The 15,529-nt window shown below is 43.6% G+C and overlaps 1 protein-coding gene across 8 annotated transcripts in view; it reads left to right on the top strand.

Moving 5' to 3' along the window:
• LOC121538564 (IQ motif and SEC7 domain-containing protein 1-like) overlaps nt 1-11,991 on the top strand; it is a 201,836-nt gene extending 189,845 nt beyond the window's left edge. For 7 of the 8 annotated variants that reach the window (XM_041846699.2, XM_045207215.1, XM_045207217.1 and 4 more), the window contains 7 exons: nt 4,416-4,445; nt 5,581-5,706; nt 5,940-6,039; nt 7,177-7,338; nt 7,841-8,017; nt 9,943-9,992; nt 11,370-11,991. In XM_041846699.2, coding sequence (XP_041702633.2) covers nt 4,416-4,445; nt 5,581-5,706; nt 5,940-6,039; nt 7,177-7,338; nt 7,841-8,017; nt 9,943-9,992; nt 11,370-11,921 — 1,197 coding nt within the window. In that variant the 3' untranslated portion in view covers nt 11,922-11,991. The remainder of the gene's footprint in view (nt 1-4,415; nt 4,446-5,580; nt 5,707-5,939; nt 6,040-7,176; nt 7,339-7,840; nt 8,018-9,942; nt 9,993-11,369) is intronic. The other variant, XM_045207220.1, reaches the window with a different exon arrangement.
• The last annotated feature ends 3,538 nt before the right edge of the window (nt 11,992-15,529 follow it).

Raw genomic sequence — 15,529 nt, 5'->3', positions numbered from 1 at the left:
AAAATTCCAGAAAATGATGTCATGGCTTTAGAAGCTTCTGATAGGCTAATTGACATCATTTGAGTCAATTGGAGGTGTACCTGTGGATGTATTTCAAGGCCTACCTTCAAACTCCGTGCCTCTTAGCTTGACATCATGGGAAAATCAAAAGAAATCAGTCAAGACCTCAGAAAGAAAATTGTAGACCTCCACAAGTCTGGTTCATCCTTGGGAGCAATTTCCAAACGCCTGAAGGTACCACGTTCATCTGTACAAACAATAGTATGCAAGTATAAACACCATGGGACCACGCAGCCGTCAATCCGCTCAGGAAGGACACGCATTCTGTCTCCTAGAGATGATCGTACTTTGGTGCGAAAAGTGCAAATCAATCACAGAACAACAGCAAAGGACCTTGTGAAGATGCTGGAGGAAACAGGTACAAAAGTACTTTTTGGAGAAATGTCCTCTGGTCTGATGAAACAAAAATAGAACTGTTTGGCCATAATGACCATCATTATGTTTGGAGGAAAAAGGGGAACGCTTGCAAGCCGAAGAACACCATCCCAACCGTGAAGCACGGGGGTGGCAGCATCATGCTGTGGGGGTGCTTTGCTGCAGGAGGGACTGGTGCACTTCACACAATAGATGGCATCATGAGGTAGGAAAATTATGTGGATATATTGAAGCAACATCTCAAGACATCAGTCAGGAAGTTAAAGCTTGGTCGCAAATGGGTCTTCCAAATGGACAATGACCCCAAGCATACTTCCAAAGTTGTGGCAAAATGGCTTAAGGACAACAAAGTCAAGGTGTTGGAGTGGCCATCACAAAGCCCTAACCTCAAGCCTATAGAAAATGTGTGGGCAGAACTGAAAAGCGTGTGCAAGCAAGGAGGCCTACAAACCTGACTCAGTTACACCAGCTCTGTCAGGAGGAATGGGCCAAAATTCACCCCACTTATTGTGGGAAGCTTGTGGAAGGCTGCCCGAAACATTTGACCCAAGTTAAACAATTTAAAGGCAACGCTACCAAATACTAATTGAGTGTATGTAAACTTCTGACCCACTGGGAATGTGTTGAAAGAAATAAAAGCTGAACTAAATCATTCTCTCTACTATTATTCTGACATTTCACATTCTTAAAATAAAGTGGTGATCCTACCTGACCTAAGACATGGAATTTTTACTAGGATTAAATGTCAGGAGTTGTGTAAAACTGAGTTTAAATGTATTTGGCTAAGGTGTATGTAAACATCCGACTTCAACTGTACATATAAAGTGGGTAAAACAGTATGTAAAAATTATTAAAGTGACCAGTGTTCAATGACTAGAATACAGTATATACAGTGCATTCAGAAAGTATTCAGACCCCTTGACTTTTTCCACATTTTGTTGCGTTACATCCTTATTCTAAAACAGATGATGATGTTTTTCCTCATCAATCTACACACAATACCCCATAATGACAAAGCAGAAACAGGTTATTAGAAATGTTTCGAAAAACAGAAATACCTTATTTACATAATTATTCAGACCCTTTGCTATGAGACTCGAAATTGATCTCAGGTGCATCCTGTTTCCATTGATCATCCTTGAGATGTTTCTACAACTTGATTGGAGTCCGCCTGTGGTAAATTCAATTGATTGAACATGATTCGGAAAGACACACACCTGTCTCTATAAGGTCCCACAGTTGACAGTGCATGTCAGAGCAAAAACCAAGCCATGAGGTAGAAGGAATTGTCCGTAGAGCTCTGAGACAGGATTGTGTCGAGGCACAGATCTGGGGAAGGGTACCAAAAAATGTCTATGGCATTGAAGGTCCCCAAGAACACAGTGGCCTCCATCATTCTTAAATAGAAGAAGTTTGGAACCACCAAGACTCTTCCTAGAGCTGGCCGCCCGGCCAAACTGAGCAATCGGGGGAGAAGGGCATTGGTCAGGGAGGTGACCAAGAACCCGATGGTCACTCTGACAGAGCTCCAGAGTACCTCTGTGGAGATGGGAGAACCTTCCAGAAGGATATCCATCTCTGCAGCACTCCACCAATCAGGCCTATATGGTAGAGTGGCCAGACAGAAGCCACTCCTCAGTAAAAGGCACATGACAACCCGCTTGGAGTTTGCCAAAAGGCACCTAAAGGACTCTGACAATGAGAAATAAGATTTTCTGGTCTGATGAAAACAAGATTGAACTCTTTGGCCTGAATGCCAAGCATCACGTCTGGAGGAAACCTGGCACCATCCCTACGGTGAAGCATGGTGGTGGCAGCATCATGCTGTGGGGGTGTTTTTCAGCGGCAGGGACTGGGAGACTAGTCAGGATCGAGGGAAAGATGAACGGAGCAAAGTACAGAGAGATCCTTGATGAAAAGCTGCTCCAGAGCGCTCAGGACCTCAGACTGGGGCAAAGGTTCACCTACCAGCAGGACAACGACCCTAAGCACTCAGCCAAGACAACGCAGGAGTGGTTTCGGGACAAGTCTCTGAATGTCCTTGAGTGGCCCAGCCAGCGCCTGAACTTGAACCCGATCGAACATCTCTGGAAAGACCTGAAAATAGCTGTGCAGCGACGCTCCCCAACCAACTTGATAGAGCTTGAGAGGATCTGCAGAGAAGAATGGGAGAAACTCTCCAAATACAGGTGTGCCAAGCTTGTAGCATCATACCCAAGAAGACTCTAGGCTGTAATCGCTGCCAAAGGTGCTTCAACAAAGTACTGAGTAAAGGGTCTGAATACTTATGTAAATGTGATATTTCAGTAAAAAATATATATATACATTTGTAAATTTCTAAAAACCTGTTTTTGCTTTGTGATTATGGGGTATTGTGTGTCGATTGATAAGGGAAAAAAACGATTTAATCAATTTTAGAATAAGGCTGTAATGTAAAAAGTTAAGGGGTCTGCATACTTTCCGAATGCACTGTACTTAAATGTGGGTAAAACAGTATGTAAACATTATTAAAGTGACCAGTGTTCAATGACTAGAATACAGTATACACATATAAAGTGGGTAAAACAGTATGTCAACATTGTTAAAGTGACCAATTTTCAGTGACTATGTACATAGGACAGCAGTCTCTAGGGTTCAGGGTAGAGTACCGGGTGGTAGCCGGCTAGAACAGTGACTAAGACTCAAATGTTTGTGAAGGTCTTAGGGGCCAAGCCAAATTTCCTCAGCCTCCTGAGTTTGAAGAGCCGCTGTTGCGCCTTCTGTGTGAAGGGACCATTTCAGGTTGTCAGTGATGTGCACGCCGAGGAACTTGAGCCTTTCTACTTCGGCCCTGTCGATGAGGATGGGATCGCGCTCTCTCTGCTGTCTCCTTTAGTCTACAATCAGCACCTTTGTTTTGTTGACGTTGAGAGAGGTTTCCTGGCACCACTCCGCCAGGGCTCTCACCTCCTCCCTGTAGGCTGTCTCGTCGTTGTTGGTAATCAAGCCTACTACTGTTGTCGTCAGCAAACTTGATGATTGAGTTGGAGGCGTGCGTGGCCACGCAGTCATGGGTGAACAGGGAGTACAGGAGGGGGCTGAGGACACACCCCTGTGGGGCCCCGTGTTGAGGATCACTATTGCGGAGGTATTGTGGCCTACCTTCACCACTTGGGGTCGGCCCTTCAGGAAGTCCAGGACCCAGTTCCACAGGTTGGGGTTCAGACCCAGGGCCCTGAGCTTAGTGATGAGCTTGGAGGGCACTATGGTGTTGAAGGCTGAGCTGTAGTCGATGAACTACTATGTATTCTTACATAGGTATTTCTCTTGTCCAGGTGCGATAGGGCAGTGTGCAGTGCAATGGTGATTGCGTCGTTTCAGTCATGTAAAGGTAGAAGGGGGAAAAAAGTGATTAACCCTGTATACCCCAGGGAGCTCCAGCCAGACTGATTTTAGCATGATGATGGACTCCACATATCTCCCAGTGGAGGAGCAGGGGGATCACTCCTGCCCCACACGTTATAATATCATGCAAAGAAAAATGGTCCCTCATCATCACTAAACGGCAGTATCAAAACCTTCAGAAGACCGACAGTACAGGGAAGTACCTGGACATTAAAAAAACAATAATGTACTGTATCTGTCCCACTGGTATTGTAGAGCTAGAGATCTTGTTTTCACCTCAGTTGTTTAAACCACTTCATTCAACTCATTACTGACTCACAGACAGGACTACTGAGGCCCTACTTTGAGGTTCCCTTGAGGGTGGTTTGTACATAGATGGCTCATGGCTCATACAGACATAAACCGACAGACAGACAGACAGATCTTGTACCATGCTGCAACCGTACAGCTTTAGAGGGCAGAATTATCTGCATGACCCCATCAACGAGATGACGTATGAGATGTTATGCGATTGTACAGTACTGCGTTGATATGTAACAGGTTCTAGGCGTATGCACTTAAACACCTCTGATCTTTTCTCTGTCCTCTCATTGCAGATTGGATCTCTCCACCATGGTATAGGATGTGTAAGTACATGTTCACACTTTGGCATGTAATCACCATATCATTGTTATGCGTCATTTTACTGCCCCGCAATCTCTATGTAACGCAAGGGTTATTTATATGTGTTTAGTGCTCGGCCTACATTAACATCACCCAGTTTTACTGTATCAGAATGGCTCAAATAATCCCCGTCCTGTAGATACTTGTTGTTTCAGATGGCTTTAGTTGGATTAAGGGTCTTCTTGCCCCTAAAAGTCCACACCTATTACTGAGATGAGCAGGATCTCCTGTGATGCACCTGTAAACAGAGTCAACACATATACATTCCTAGGTGCCAGTGAGCTGGACTGTTTACTGACTGTGTGCTGAGCCGAGCATGTATCACTGCCAAGGACCAGACCACACAGACGCCTCACATACACACATACTCACACACGCGCACATACACACACACTCCTACCCACACAGAAGCCTCCCACAGACAGAGAGCATTTGTTCGAGTGGGTATTATTAGTCATGAATGTTTTAGGGGTGAGACATGTGCTGAAAGATTGTTCTGAATATATTTGAGAGAATAATGAAGTGTAACCTTCTGTAACCTACATGCTCACAGGCTTCTGTTCTACTGCCATTACACTGTTTACCTAATAATAGACTAGAGGAAAAACATCTAGATATCAGCTGGCTCCTGCTTTTCATTGGATGAATAAGACAGTTTTATACCGTCTTAATTGCCTGGTATTCAAGTTTTATGGGCACATTCTTTGTGGGAGTAAGTGACAGACGTGTCTTGATCCAAGGTAACCTAGTCTAATTACTCTGTGTCCCCCTGACTTCCAAACAAAGTACACCACCTCTCCTAACGACAATTAATACATTAAGATGAATAATGTAACAGTCTCACGTGGGGGTTTATAGGACACTATTCAGACATCATTAAAAGCCATTTCCCCATGCACTCCTCACACTAAATCATCCTAAAATGGAGGCTCACTGTTTGTTTTCATTTCTCTGTTGGCATAGCTGAGGGGTGTGTGTGTGCGTGCATGTGCCCTTAACAACAGTTATACTTCAATTTGGGGTCATATTACTCTTTGACCTGAGCCCAGGGCCTGACCTCTGAGTGTTAGTGAGTAATGTTGTTGTGTTGGTTTCTAGGTGCTGTCCCTGCCCCATCGCAGGCTAGTGTGCTACTGTCGGCTGTTTGAAGTGCCAGACCCCAACAAGCTCCAGAAGCTAGGCCTGCACCAGCGGGAGATTTTCCTGTTTAATGACCTTCTGGTGGTAGGTGTCCCCTCCTGCCTTTCTCCTGTCCTGTCCTGTCCTGTCCTGTCCTGTGTTAAATATGGTCATTCAAATATGGTCATTCTACAGTAGCCTCACAGCAACAACAATGGGCAAAGAAATACAGTCTATGAGCTTTCAGTTCAAACCTGTCTTTTGTTTCTCCAATCTCTTTCTTCCCTCACAGTATAACTCATGTCTGTGTGCTTGTTTGGGTGTTTATTTGGTTGCAGGTGACAAAGATTTTCCAGAAGAAGAAGAACTCTGTGACATACAGCTTCCGGCAGTCTTTCTCTCTGTATGGGATGCAGGTTCTGATGTTTGAGAACCAGTGTAAGTAGAACAGACCTCTCCCTGTCCATTAAAATCAAATCAAATCCAATTTTATTTGCACATGCGCCGAATACAACAGGTGTAGGTATACCTTACAGTGAAATGCTTACTTACAAGCCCTTAACCAACAATGCAGTTTTAAGGAAGAATACCCCAAAAAAATCATAAAAAATACATTATAAAATAATATGAAATAAAGTAACAAATTATTAAAGAGCAGCAGTAAAAATAACAATAGCAAGGCTATATACAGGGGGTACCGGTACCGAGACAATGTGCACCGGTTAGTTGGGGTAATATGTACATGTATGTAGAGTTATTAAAGTGACTATGCATAGATAATAAACAGAGAGTAGCAGCAGCGTAAAAGAGGGGTGGGCAATGCAAATAGTCTGGGTAGCCATTTGATTAGATGTTCAGGAATCTTATGGCTTGGGGGTAGAAGCTGTTTAGAAGTCTCTTGGACCTTGACTTGGCGCTCTGGTACCGCTTGCCGTGCGGTAGCAGAGAGAACAGTCTTATTTATTATTATTAAAACATTTTGTAGGGCCTTCCTCTGACACCGCCTGGTATAGAGGTCCTGGATGGCAGGAAGCTTGGCCCCAGTGATGTACTGGGCCGTACAGACTACCCTCTGTAGTGCCTTGCGGTCGGAGGCCGAGCAGTTGCCATACCAGGCGGGGATGCAACCAGTCAGGATGCTCTTGATGGTGCAGCTGTAGAACATTTTCAGGATCTGAGGACCCATGCCAAATCTTTTCAGTCTCCATAGGTTTTGTCGTGCCCTCTTCACGACTGTCTTGGTGTGCTTAGACTATGTTAGTTTGTTGGTGATGTGGACACCAAGGAACTTGAAGCTCTCAACCTGCTCCACTACAGCCCTGTGGATGAGAATGGGGGCATTCACCATCTCCGCAATGTGTTGTTAGCCCAGCATGCTTATATAGTACATCCCACTGGGTTCAATTTGGCACATCTATATACATCTAACCATCCTGTGATGATGGAACGAGACACTGTTTATAGTTTCAAAACAGACAGATTTTCAGAACGCGCTTTTAAACTTCCTTTGTGGTCGATGCCCCGAGTTTTAAAGGTCTCTCTCTCTCTCTCTCTCTCTCTGTGTGTTTGGACCAGATTACGGGAATGGAATCAGGCTTACATCAGCCATACCAGGTGCCGACATCAAAGTCCTCATCAACTTTAACGCGCCCAACCCCCAGGACCGCAAGAAGTTCACTGACGACCTGCGAGAGTCTATCGCCGAGGTCCAGGAAATGGAGAAATACAGGATAGAGTGTGAGCAGACATTTTAGCTCTCTATCCCCCGCCCTCATTCCCTCTCTCCCTCCCTCCATCCACCCCTCCCTCCCTGGCCGCTGCGGGCCATGTAAACCCAGTCAAGTAGAGGCAGAGAGGGCATGGTCCTCATTACTCACTCTGTTTATGAGGAGGAATGTTTATAGAGTTCACAGGGTGACTACCACGAGGAGGACTGTGTTTGCGGAAGGTGATTTATCAAAGAGAAACACACCGAAGACTGTTTTTAAGAATGAGTCAAATGTACGAAAGGATTTAGGTGCACTTTTACAATGTTACATTTGATTATTATGTAAATGCAATAGTTACCGAATGTATAGTAATAATCTATATGAAAGTAAGACAAGTGCCAGTGATGAAATGATATGAGGAAATGTAGAGGTATTGTATGTTTGAAGATGAACACTGAAACATACACACACACACACACACACACCGTATCTTTACCTTACTCTCTCCCCATATGTATGTTCATATAAAGCTGAGCTGGAGAAGCAGAAAGGGGTGGTGAGGCCCAGTATGTCCCAGAGCTCTGGGCTGAAGAAGGAGGCTGGCAACGGCAACATGAACCGTGCCAGTCTGGACGACACCTACACCATGGGCGAGGGCCTGAAGAGGAGCGCCCTCAGCAGCTCCCTCCGCGACCTCTCCGAAGCAGGTAAGGTCAAAGGTCATCATTGTGTTCACAAGAGGGTCCTTTCCTGCGAGAGACCCTCTGTTGTTTTTACCACCTCACTCGTCCTATAGTAATATAACACGGAGCATCCAACATTGTTTTATAGCACCTTGAATTGATGTCAGACATCTCTAAGCTGTATTGATGATCAAGTAAAATGTAATTCCAGTGAGATGTTCCTATTAAATAACTTAAATGCATTCTGTATCTGGGCAGTGTGAGACTTGACAGGATAATTGCGCTTAAGTCCTGTAAGTTTAGTCCTAAAATTATTTTCTGGTACTGGTGCCCTACCCCAATGTGAAATAGTTTTATCGTAACCTGGGATTTGAAACAACAGAAGTAGGTTTGTGCCATTTGAAAAATATAACTTTCTAAATTAATAAGCTATTTGGTATGATGTTATCCATAGGCCTACTTTAGAGGGTTTGCCTTTCCACTGAAAAGTGATATTGAAGGAAGGATGACTCTCGCCCCTGTATCTAAATCAAAATATACTTTATATCTCAATGAACACCTTTGATTTTTGCACTTTTACGTGTCACATTCTCATGCTTAAATCCCTCTTTTCTTGTCACAACATTTCATGATAAGGCTTGCTTGTTATATGTTGAATTAATCCACCTTTATTCATTACCAGTCATTCTCTCATGTATTGCTGTGATCCAAGCCCACTGAATTCAATGGGGATCTGTTCTCATACAATAAGTGACGCAAGATGAGATCTGGTTCCAAAATTACAACAAACATCTCATTGTCATGAACATCGAGAATGTTTCACATAGCATTTCGGACTCTAAAGCGAATCACCTTGAGAACGTGTCATTCATTCTGGATCGCAGTTATGTTAAGACATCATGATAACGTAATGAAATCCATATAGAAGTTCTACAGTATCTCACATTAGGATGTATGTGCTCTGTTTCTAATGTCATGTTGGGTACTGTACTGAAATACTGATACGATAAGGCTAGTCAGTGCTGAAGTTAATAGATCAACATACTAGTGTTTCCGCCCTCCTGTTTTAGCTAGGTGTTTGCGTATGTTTAAGCTCTAACTTTCTCAACGCAGGACGTGGCATGATAGTGTGGTCATTTCCTGTTTTTATTTTCTCGCCATTCTCCATCTCATTATGTACTTCCTGATATATCCATTCCCATTGGGTTTCTCCATATGTGAAGACTGGTCATGTATCCATTGGCTGAGCCTCTAACAGTGGCAAACCGTTCTATTTGCTCTTGGTCCTTTTCTGTATTTGCTCGTACACCTCATGTGCAACAGCCATTGTATTGCTTTTGATGTTTCTTCTCCTTCGTGACTGTCACTGCCATTGGCTCTCTACAAAGCCACCCGTTACCCTTCCTTATGACAATCTACATCTTGTGACAACATTAAATCCATGTTGTCACATTCTATCAGGGAAAAAATCTATGAATTATCTTAACTAGTTGTAGTTTAGAGATACTAACATTGCTTAGCTCTTTGTAGTTATGCTGATGTCCTCAGCTGAATGTTGCAAAAATGATTTAAGGTTGAGCAATGCAGTAAATTCAAACTTTAGAATTGTGTTTTATTTTCATTATAACATCTAAGCTTATGACCAGAAAGATAGGATATATAATATGAATAGTGTAAAAGTACACAGACCAAATATCTCTCTTTATCTCCTAAGTAAATATCAACAAAGCTGCTAAAATAATGGACGTGACTTTGCGACAGTAATACCTACCTATCTATCAACCGGTCCCCCACACGCTCCCTGCCCCTTTTATCTCAGTTTCCAGTGTACTACTCACAACCCCCTGCACTGCCCCCTAGGGGAGAGGAGGGCTGCCTAAACCTCTGTAGTTGATCCAGGAGTGCTGTCCTATCCATCTCTAATCTGTGGTATTGCATGTCTCGGGCAGGCAAGCGTGGGCGCCGCAGCAGTGCAGGATCACTAGACAGCAATATGGAAGTAAGTTTGAAGCAGCTGGTGTCCAAGCTACTCTGTGATGATGTGCACTGTAAAAACATAGTTTATTTTTGTTGTTCTTGCACCCCTCTCTGCTTCATAGACTCTCAGTTTATTTTGTTTTATGACCTTTTTTTATTATAATTTTTTTATCTCGGATGCCTTTTAACAACCTGCCTGTCTCGGTTAGTGTGCATGCATGGGCTGCCTGCCTCTGACGCTGGCTAGATGGGAGACATGTCTTGTTTTGGTCATGTGACCAGTTTGCCTTTTTTCTTGAAACAAGCATGACTCTACTAGTAATCCCCCCTTCCTCCCTCTAATCCCCCTAGCTGTTTGTTTTGATCACCGTCTAATGTCTTCCATTCAGCCATGTCCCGACCCGCAGTTTGACTTTCCTTTAGGATTCTCTTACCTTAGGCAGGGGTGCCAGTGAATACCTGTTGTAGCACCTACTCTCCCCCTAGTGTGCAAACCTAAAGCCCCCCTCTCCTGTCCCCTGTCTGTCCTATTGAAAGAAAGCCCACGGAGGTTTGAGGCTCAGGGAGGAAGGTTATCTTACTGCAGCTCACGGTCACATCAATATCTCACTGTCAGAACTCTATCGATGGGCTTTTTACACACAATATGAAAGGGTCAATATGAAAGATGTGGATTTCATTCATCATCATTTCTTCATTCCATGAGTCCATGTGTTGGTTTTGAAGTCTGAGAAACCTTGAAAATGTCATTCCACATTCAAATAAATATATATGGTCTCTTCACAACCTTGGACAGAGCATGCACCAAGAACTAGAACAGGGGATAGGTGAACAGAGTTATTTTCAAATGTGCCTACCAGAGCTCCAGTATAGCTGCTTCCCGCTGTCTGGTTGAATGCTAAGCCAATATGGATGGAGAGTATACCTGTCACCTCCTCTGCATGTGGATCTTCTGCCTCCATTGTTTTTAACCAGTTGCATGTGGGACTCTCCGGTTTGGAAGGCGTTCAACAATATGAATATGAATCTGCCTTTTATACTTTTGATGCATCTATTGTTAACGGTTCCGTTTTCAAATCTCTCACAGACACGTATGTCATTTAAGAAAGTTCGATTTTTTTTTGTAACATTGTCAAGAGTGGCCATAACCCTGATATTACCATTCATTATTTGTCTGTCCGCCATCATGAGCTGCCATTTTTTGTTCCTTTTTTTGCATGCTCTCTGTAACGTTTTGCAACTTGCTGTTGACCCTTGAATATGCAGGCAATTTTCACCACTTCCATGAGGTGGTGCCTTAGCTTAACTGCTGGTAGTCTAGTAGGTGGTGTGATACTGTGAGTGTCTGCCTGTATAGAAGGCATGGATAGAGATGATGTTACCCTTTTCTCTCCCACAGGGGTCCATCATTAGCAGCCCTCACATATGCCGGAGAGCCACGACCCCACGCATCGAGGGCCCGTCCCGGGGCCACCCCACCATCCCCAACTCCTCCTCCCTCCTCGGTTCGCTCTTTGGCAGCAAACGGGGGAAGCCTTCATCCCAGAGCCATCCTCCTCTTCCTCTGCCTGGTCACCCCACCCTCATCTCCCACACGCCCCATCCGTCCAACCTCCACCACACAGCCCAGCAGGTAGCCCAGGCTCAGCTCCACCACTCCCAGTACTGCCACGTCCAGCAGAACCCCCCTCCCTACCACCACCATCATCACTACCACCCCCCGCCCCACACACAGTACCACCAGCACCCGGCAGCATACGCATCCTCCTCCCACACACACCAACACACGCACCCCCACGCTCATGTACCACAGCACAGCCACGGCGCCCACAGCCAGCATTCCCATCACGCTTCACACTCCCAGCATGCTCCTCACCACCACAGTCAGCAGCAGGGCCCGGCACCTGGCGGGCCCAAACCCAAACACAGTGGCATCAGTACCGTGGTGTGACGTCCCTCAGAGAGAGAGAAGAGAGAGAAGAGAGAGAAGAGAGAGAGAGAGAGAGAGAGAGAGAGAGAGAGAGAGAGAGAGAGAGAGAGAGAGAGAGAGAGAGAGAGAGAGAGAGAGAGAGAGAGAGAGAGAGAGAGAGAGAGAGAGAGAGAGAGAGAGAGAGAGAGAGAGAGAGAGAGAGAGAGAGAGAGAGAGAGAGAGAGAGAGAGAGAGAGAGAGAGAGAGAGAGAGAGAGAGAGAGAGAGAGAGAGAGAGAGAACTTAAGGGAGGGACAGTCTCTTCCCCCAAAGAGACAGAGGGTATACTGTAAGTCGATGGCCTGTCCACTGTGTTCCGCTATTGTGATGGAGATGGACCTCTGGCAGTCCTATGTATCCGCTCCCCCTTCAGCTGCTCACCAATATGCAGGATGGAAACCAGACTCAATTCTTCCACAAAGGGCCTCGGCTCGAACCTTAGTAAGGGCCTCTGTCTCTCTGTCAGGGCTTCAGGGAGGAGGTGTTTTTTTTTACGGGGAAACACTTTCCCTCCTTCTCCTCATGAACTCACACCAAACCCGGCTGTGACGGCTGAAGAGAACCGTGCATTCTCTGTAGGCTGCTCTCCACTGCTCCGTTCTTTCAATAGCCTGTCTTCCCTTCACATAATCAGGAGACGAGACCACCTGGGAAAGGCCTGAAAAAACATGTCTGACTGTTTTCTCTGTCACGATGGCATATTATATTGTACACAGTCTTTTTAAACCAACCTAGCTTTTAACACTCTGCTTTCTTGAGGTTTGCGAAACCCTCTTTTCATTTTTAAGAATGCTGTTTGTTCTTGCCTCTCCTAGAATTCATGTAGTGTAGAAAAGCTAGGTGTAATCATTTCACAATAACTAGACCAACGGACAGGCTAACAACAGTCTCAATCGTAGTAGTTCTAGTGTTGTATTTACTGTAGATGACAGCTTTACGTGTTGTCTCCTAGCTCTCATTGATAAATGTGCCAATTACTAATGCATAAACTATTTAGTCTAGACTTCATGTACAGTATATTGTGCGTAAAGTACCTTGTAAGATTATACTTACAACCATTGTTATTATCATTAGAAATAAACTGTATCAGTATTATACTGACTCTATGGTAACAGGATAGATGGGAAGGGGGAGTGGAGCCACATTGTCAGGCAGGCCAATAACCTACTCTGGAACCTTTTGCCTTCCAACCAGAGCATTGAGAGACTGGAATGCAGCTGTGGCATATGGCCCTCCTAATGCTGGGCTATCATGTATAAAACCTCAGTGGACAGACATGAGTGTCTCCTGACCATATGTTGTTCCTATGCTGGGTGGATGGGTCCCACTTGGCTCGGTATAGTACTCCTATATGAAGTACTGAAGTTTAGTACTGTGAGTAAGGACATGTAGTAAGATGGCAGTGGGGAAGTGTCACATCTCTCGTTGAGCTCATGGCCCTCTCTTGGTTGTATGCTGGCTAAGCTCACAGCTTTCCTGACCTCTCAGACACTTTATGTTATAGAAGTTGAGGCTCAAGTCACTTTACTGATGGACCCGCAGTAAAGCTGACAACGTCTCATGCCTTTGATATATGAAGCAGCTGCATTCTTGACTCTTCAAATCAAAATACGATAATCCTTTTTATTTTAGAATTTGTTTATTTACTATATCTTTGTTTTCTTCACAAAACCTGAGTAGTTGAGTGACTAAAATAACCTCTTAAGTATGTAGTGTTGAATCATTTGTTTGTCTTCTTTGTTTTATCACTATGTACAGTATGTGCAATATCTTCGTACTGATTTTGTACATTCAGAACAAAAAAGTGTCCCTTCTGTTTGTTTTGTGTGTTTTCATGTTGCGTCGTTATTTATTTAGTTCGGACCCCTGTCATTCTCTCTCAGTGGCTTAATGTGTGGCTGTTCTCATGGGAAACACAGTCCTGGAATTTTTCGAATTCAGTGGAATGTCTAAAAAGTGATTTTGCATGTAATGTTATTGATGTGAGGCTAACCTCAGCACATTGTATAACAAATCAGTGTTACCATAGCGATTGAAGTGCAATCACATAAAAAAATGCAGACTTGTAGGCCCTTTACAGGTTCAAGTCTGTTATCATGTTGTCCTGGAAGAGATTCAGGTTAAAAATATTTGTTTGTTTTTTCATTTCAGATGATATACTTACTTACACAGTTGACGGCAGTGCTTGACTTGGACTGAAATAGGTTCTGGTACTCATTTTGGGTGCCGGTACTGTTTATATTTAGGTGCAGGAGCTCCTTAATACTTATGAGCTAATATTCTATAAGAGGAACAGGACTGCAAGCAGTAGTTTGAAGTGCCGGTACTCTGCTCCGGTGTCCCAAGTCAAGCACTGGTTGACGGTGAAAAGAAAGAGGAATGTGTGTATATATTTTAATAAAGGAATATGCTTCCCTCTGGGTAGAACAGAAATATTTTGCTGGATAAGCACATATGAAGGAGCGCTTTCATTTTTCAGGAAATCCAGATCTAATATACAGCAAAGAAATGCAAATAAAACAAAGGAACTGGGTTATATGTAAAGAAAAATATCTTTCTACATTCTACAAAATAAGAGTATATTATCGTGTGTACATTAAAGTAAAAGTAAACTGTTTGTCCCAATATTCAGGGTGTAAATGTATTTTAACATTCACTAAGAAAACCACAACCATAAGTCAGACTTCCCATTGGGCACACACTGATTGAATCAATGTTGTTTCCACATTATTTCAATTAAATTACGCTGAACCAACGCGTAATAGACGTTGAATTAACATCTGTGCCCAGTGGGTTGAGGCCTAGGCTTCACTCAACACGTCTGTTCATGTTAGATCCATGATATTATAACAACAAATAAGGAAATGTAGACAGATAAACATATCTTATCTAGGACATGAATAATCAATTGAATGTCTTTCTAATTATTTCATATTTTCTTTTTTGTAACTCAGAAATGGTCGGACAATGTAAAAATAGAGAACGAAATGTATACATTTATCTTGATATGTGTTGTAGTGCTTCAAGAAATGTCCACAGTCATCTAAAGTCTGATAAGTACCCCCACAATGCACTGCATGGACCTGATGCATCATGTGTCTTTTTCACTGTGAGCTGACTGAACAGGTCAGCCTGTAAAGTTGATTGACTTTATTTCCTCTCTCTTTTCATTGGTTTAGATTTGGAATCTCCTGATGTTGACTTGCTCTTGCTGTCCCACATTAAGCTGATTGTTACTGGAGCTCAGCATGCATTTCATCTACATAGCCATTGTAAAAAGAACCAAACATAAACACCGTCACACTTCTGTTATTATTGAGCCTGAGTGCTTTAGTTATGTAAATAGGAGAGTAGAAGTGTTGATTATGGAATTCTAAAAAGGGTGGTTTATCTATAAAGAAGACGAGAAGGGACCAAGTGGGAGAAAAATGATAGTGAGTATATTATCACTACTCTAATTCAATATCTGCGGTGGAGATCATATAAGGTTATATGGGAGGTGGAAAGTATGATTTTCAACATATCTCTCGTCTCTGCCGCCAACATTAGTGAACGGTCATTTGCTGTGGATCTCAAAGACAGACTGTTATA

This window comes from Coregonus clupeaformis, chromosome 24, assembly GCF_020615455.1.
Source record: "Coregonus clupeaformis isolate EN_2021a chromosome 24, ASM2061545v1, whole genome shotgun sequence".
NCBI lineage: Eukaryota > Metazoa > Chordata > Actinopteri > Salmoniformes > Salmonidae > Coregonus > Coregonus clupeaformis.
This window is presented reverse-complemented; position numbering and strand designations above follow the sequence as displayed.